This window comes from Myotis lucifugus, unplaced genomic scaffold, assembly GCF_000147115.1.
Source record: "Myotis lucifugus unplaced genomic scaffold, Myoluc2.0 scaffold_37, whole genome shotgun sequence".
NCBI lineage: Eukaryota > Metazoa > Chordata > Mammalia > Chiroptera > Vespertilionidae > Myotis > Myotis lucifugus.
Window position 1 is genome coordinate 1,416,557 of NW_005871085.1, and position 5,513 is coordinate 1,422,069.

The 5,513-nt window shown below is 56.6% G+C and overlaps 1 protein-coding gene across 1 annotated transcript; it reads right to left on the reverse strand.

Annotated features, from left to right (window-relative positions):
• Positions 1-1,643: 1,643 nt before the first annotated feature.
• Positions 1,644-3,827, reverse strand: GUCA2B (guanylate cyclase activator 2B). Its single transcript, XM_006087239.3, has 3 exons — positions 3,738-3,827; positions 2,467-2,653; positions 1,644-1,708 (listed from the first exon to the last, which is right to left on the reverse strand). Exons 1-3 carry the CDS (start codon positions 3,825-3,827, stop codon positions 1,644-1,646), a joined length of 342 nt encoding a protein of 113 aa, XP_006087301.1.
• Between the last annotated feature and the right edge of the window lie 1,686 nt (positions 3,828-5,513).

A 5,513-nucleotide genomic window follows, 5' to 3' on the forward strand; every position in this document is an offset into this window, starting at 1 on the left:
TATGGAAAGCAGGGCAGGGAGGACGCTCCGGCCTGGTCTGGGGTAGTGTGCTAAACGCCCACCTCGAGTGATGGTAGAGATGAGAGCGGCCAGAGGGACGCCGGAGGCATTGCAAGGGCCCCAGCCAATCTGGCCCGTTGGGGAGGAAGGGAAAGGGGCTGGAGCTCTGAGGTTTGCGGCCTGGCGGGCTGGGAGACTACAGGACTCAGGAGCAGAACTGGGCAGTCAGGAGGGGTGGAATTCTGGCGGCGGACGGGGGGTGGTTCATCCTGGCTTTGGCCCAGAAGTGGTTGGGGAATTGAGTTCAGAGGGCCCAGCTCCTCGGTACCGACCTTCCTCCTCTCTGACTGCCCCAGGCAAAAGCTGGGGAGGACCCCATGCTGAGGAAAGGCCCTGCTCCAGGGAATTCCCAGCTGGGCTCTGGCCTTGAGTTATGCCACCGAAGGCCACTGTGAGGGAGAATGTGGAGGCAGAGGGCCTGGGGGCCGGTGTCACAGGGAGACGCAGCCTGGCATTTCAGAGCATGGATTCTGGCCCAGGCTTTTCGGGAAGAATCCTGCTTTACCACTTTGCTGAGCCTGGACTGGTCGTCTCGGAGCCCGGTGTCCTTCTTCGTAAAGTGGAGATGCTAATCATAATAGTACCTGCTTCGTTAGACTGCTGTGAGGCTTAGTGCGCTAATACGTGCCAAGGGTTTAGAATAGTGCCTAGGCCAAGGGTGGGCAAACTTTTTGACTCGAGGGCCACAATGGGTTCTTAAACTGGACCGGAGGGCCGGAACAAAAGCATGGATGGAGTGTTTGTGTGAACTAATATAAATTCAAAGTAAACATCATTACATAAAAGGGTATGGTCTTTTTTTTTTTAGTTTTATTCATTTCAAACGGGCCGGATCCGGCCCTCGGACCATAGTTTGCCCACAGCTGGCCTAGGCTGTAGCAAATGCGCAATAAACGGTGGCTATTGTGATTAATATTCTCTGGGGCTGGGAGCACCGGAGGTGAAAGGGAAGGGCCATTTTCTCAGGCACCATGAGCACGTGGTCAGCTTGATGATGGGCCTGGGAGGGGGCACCACGGGACCCTTCCTCCACCCACTCCTGTCCCAGTGAAGAAAGGGAGCTCCCCCCACCCCCATCAGGAGCGCAGAGCTCTGGCCCTGCAGCCAGGCCAGGCCTTGAGCTCAGCTTGGGGTACGTGAGTCTGGGTGCTCTGTGGACCCTGGGCGCCTTGTTTCCCGCCCTGAGCTCACCCCCTTCTATCCCGACCAGGACGTAGTGAACCGACTCCTTGGGTGCTGGAACCCTGGGGATTCCTAACTCTAGTCCACACTTTGTCCTCAGCCCACCCGGCTCCCACGAAGCTCCTCCCAGGGCTCCTGGGGATGAACAAGTGGACTCTGATTCACATGTGAGTGGAGAATCTTTATTCAGTAGCAGGGCTTTCTAAGGGGCCAAACTCTCCTCCAACGGCGAGTCACACTGCTCTGTGCCAGATCCAGCGGATTTGCCTGGGAGGGTGGCAATGACCGAGGTGGCCAGGGCACCGCCAGAGCTTGGGTGGGGGTGGGGGCTGCAAAGGCAGTGGTTGGGGGGGGGGGTGGCGCGAGGTGTCCAGGGCTGGCACAGGATCTCCAGGGCCACCTCAGAGGCAGCCGGTACAGGCGGCATTCTCACACAGCTCACAGTGGCTGCTGGCAGCGATGGTCTCTGGGCAGGGGGAGAGAACCGGTCAGCTGAACATGAACCTGAAGCACCTGAGGTCCAGGGAGCTGCTGGCCAGGTGGCCAGAGAAGCCTGCTTAGAGGGCCGGCATCTTTCTCACAGGTGAAGAGCATGGCATTTTAGAAACAGAGTGAGCATCTTGGGCTTAAGTCCCGGGCCCTCTCCTTCCTTGCAGTGCCTGGGCAAGTCTCTTAAACTCTGTGCCTGGGTTTCCTGTCTCCTGAATGGACAGGAACGGCCTGACAGGGTGGCTGTGAGGAGAGGATGCAGGCACAGGACTGACAAGGACCTGGCACTAAATGCTAGCTGGTCACTACATGCTCCTGGCCAGCTCTGCTTCATCCCTTCCCTTTCAGCCTAGATGTCCCCTCTTGGAAGCCCTTCAGACTCTTTATGCCACCCCAGGCGTGAGTCACCCCTCCTCGTGTCCCGCTGTGCTCCCCATCGTCACTGCATCACAGTCAGGGCTCATGGGTCCCTTTCCCAGGGCCCTTCCCTCCCATCTGAGAAGTCTTTGATGTAGGATGACCAGTTGGTCCTGGTTGTTGGGAGCTCAGGGGCTTCTTCATGCCCGGCTTTTGGTGCCCAAACTGGGGAAGGGGTGTTGCGTGTCTTGGATCGCCCTGTCCTCAGCCCCTGGGTACTTAATAGAAATAACATGAGGTGGAGGAACCTGAACCTGACCTGGGGTGCGGGGAGGAAGGGAACAAGGGCAGGAAGCTCCCAGGGGTGGGGACACTCACCCAAGGCCTTGAAGATGCTGGCGGCCTCCCTGGAGGCGCAGACGGGCTGGAGGTCCGGTGGCAGGGCCGAGTGGTAGCACGGGACGGGCAGGAGGCTCTGGGCCTGCAGGCGGGGGCTGAGCTCCGACTGCCTCTCTAAGTCTCTCAGTTTCTTCACGGATTCCAGCTGGACCTGGAAGCCCTGGTACTGGGGAGGCGGGAAGAAACGGGAGGGCATCAAAACCTAGACTAGGAGGCCAGGACTCCTCAGACCCCCAGCCTTTCCTGTCCTCAGGGAAAGTACGAGATAGTGCCTGACACTTCACACCTCAGCCGCGGGCCCCCATCACTGCTAGATGAGGCCACAGCAAGGCTGTGTGTGGAGCACCGTGGTTCAAGACATGGGCTTTGGAGGCCAGTGGCCCCCAGTTCAAATCCCACCTCTTCCCAACCAGGTGCCTGTCTTCCCCACTCTGAGCCTCATCTGACAAATGGAGGTAACCATGTCCCCTCCTCCCCGGTGCCTGGTGCCCAGGGCACACTCCGTAACTGGGTGACCTCCCCTGATCCGACATGCCAAAATGATGGCAACCCCAAGCTGGCCAGGCTGCCAGCGGGGAGAGGGGGTGGAGGCTGTCTGGTACCCTCTACAGGGCCCTTTGTTCTTCTCATGGAGGCCCTGCCCAGCAGGAGTGGGAGGCACCCAAGCGCTACTCCCGGCTGTGCCCAGAGGCCAGCGGCATCCTGTCACACAGACAGGCCTGCTTCTGTGACTCTTCCCAGCCTCACGGACTGCTCCCCATGCTGTGCCCTCTGTCTGGGGCCGTCTGCGTCCTCCATGCCTTGCTACCTCCTGCTCATCCTGCAATGTCAGCTCGAGTTACCTGCCAGGGAAACATGTCTGGTGCTTCTCCCCTGCACCCATGCAGGGTGAACATGGGGAGCTGTGGAAGCCCATAGGGGTCTCCCCTCCCCCTTCAGGCATCTCAAGGACAGGCTCCGAGCCTTGTTCCATATTCTGCCCTCTGACCAGGATGGGCTGGCCTTCAAGGAGAGTCTTGCTGAATAACAGGCATTTATTATTATTGCTATTGTCACTATCACCATAGCCATAGGTATACCGGCTGCCCACACCCCCAGCTGTCCTAGTCCCTGGGCTGTGAAGGTGTGTTAAGCTGAATCCTAGGCCCTGTGCCCCCCTATATCCCATGAATTCCCAGCATCCTCTCCCCATCCCAACCTCCCACCATGGGAACCTTTAGTTAAAAGCCATTCTGGCTGGAAGGACTCACCTGGATGTAGACTGACTGTGTGCTCTGCAGGAGCACCAGGAGGACCAGAGTCACTCCAGACAGAAGCCCTGACATAGTCCTGCCACCCATCTTGCTCCCTCTGTACCTCACCACAGCCACCCACCCAGCTGCTACCTGCTTCTCTGGTTAGCAGCTTTTATAAGCCGTGTACTCTGGTCACTCATTAACTGGGAAGCCCGGGTGGGGCCGACACCTGGCCGACTTTGTGACCAGCCCAGAGTCCATTCTTAGGAAGGGACTGAAGGCAGGGAGGCCAGGGCACGTGTGCGGGCTCTGTGGGCGGGCCTTGGACCACAGCACTTTCCTCCGCTCCTCCCGAGGATACCTACGCGAGTGAGATGATAGGGAGACCATCTTACAAACAGGGAAAGTGAGGCTCCAGAGTTAAAGTGATTTGCCCCACTCAGGTCACAGCACTGGTCAATGGCAAAGTGAGGACTCCACTCTCTTGGACCCAGGAGAGCCCATGGTTCTCTGGGCACAAGATGCTGGCTCAGGGAAGGTGGGCAGATACAGAACTTGTGTCCCTAGACCCGCATCTCTTCCATCCCCTCTTCCCAGCTCTATTTAAGGACCATCCTTCTTCTGATCAGTCTGAGTCCAGGCCCTCAGCGTGCTGCTGTCTGCATCTCCCACGGGCCTGGATGTCCTCAGGCTATGATTGACTCATCTCACCTATCTCTGCCTTTCAGACGCCAGTAACCAGAGCCCGGCCTCGAGACAGAACGACCCGGGTTCAAAGCCTGCGGCTGTGTGATCTTGGACAAGTCACATCAGCCCTGACTGAGCCTTAGTCTCCTCTCCCATCAAATGGGCGGAATGATGGAACCCACCGCGTGAGGTTGCTGTGAGAATGACGGGGCCCACTTGAGCTCGCCCTCTTCTGGGTAATACCTGCCACAGCAGGGCCCTGAAGCTCACGGTTTGATTTCATGTCTGAAGGTTTCGTCAGGGACAAGAGAGTAAAGTCTGATAGTCTGTTCGATGTCAAACTACAGCGGGAAGTCCGGGGAGGGTTGGGGGGCGGGAAGGGGGGGGTAAGAGATCAACCGAAGGACTTGTATGCATGCATATAAGCATCACCAATGGACACAAGACACTGGGGGGTAGGGGAGGCCAGGGGAAGGTCAAGGGGAGAAAAAAAAAAAGGAGACATATGTAATACACTTTGTAATACTTTAAGCAATAAAAAAAGAGTAGATGACAAAAAAATTATATTCTCTTCCCCTCTATATCATAGAAGAGAAAATGCATGCACATGGTATTAGAAAGTATCACAAAGAAAAATTAAATAAACTATTTTCCATTTAAAAAAAAGAGAGAGAGAGTAAAGTCCAGAGGCATTATCACCACTGCCTGCTCAGGAAGCTGTAAACGGTGCCCCTGCCAGGCCTCACTTCTGCTGGGCACTGAGCCTGGCATATGGTAGGCACCCATGCATAACAGGGAAGGCCCCTCTCCAACCTGTGCTAGCACCTCATCACGCTCCCTCAGACCACCTCTACCGCACAGGCCTAATCTCATCGCATGCTTTCACGGACGCATTCCACCTGCCTACGACGCATTTCCTTTCTTATCTTGGGGTGGAATGGAAAAAGCAGAGTTAACGTGGTGTGTCCTATGTCTTGCTTTGCATCCAGACTTCAGCCTTTACTCTTTGGATGCCGAAGAATTTAATGGACTCTTCCATGCTTCCTCATCTGTGGACTGAAAATAGTCATCAGGAACAACGGCTCTCACTTCTTGAGCCTGCAC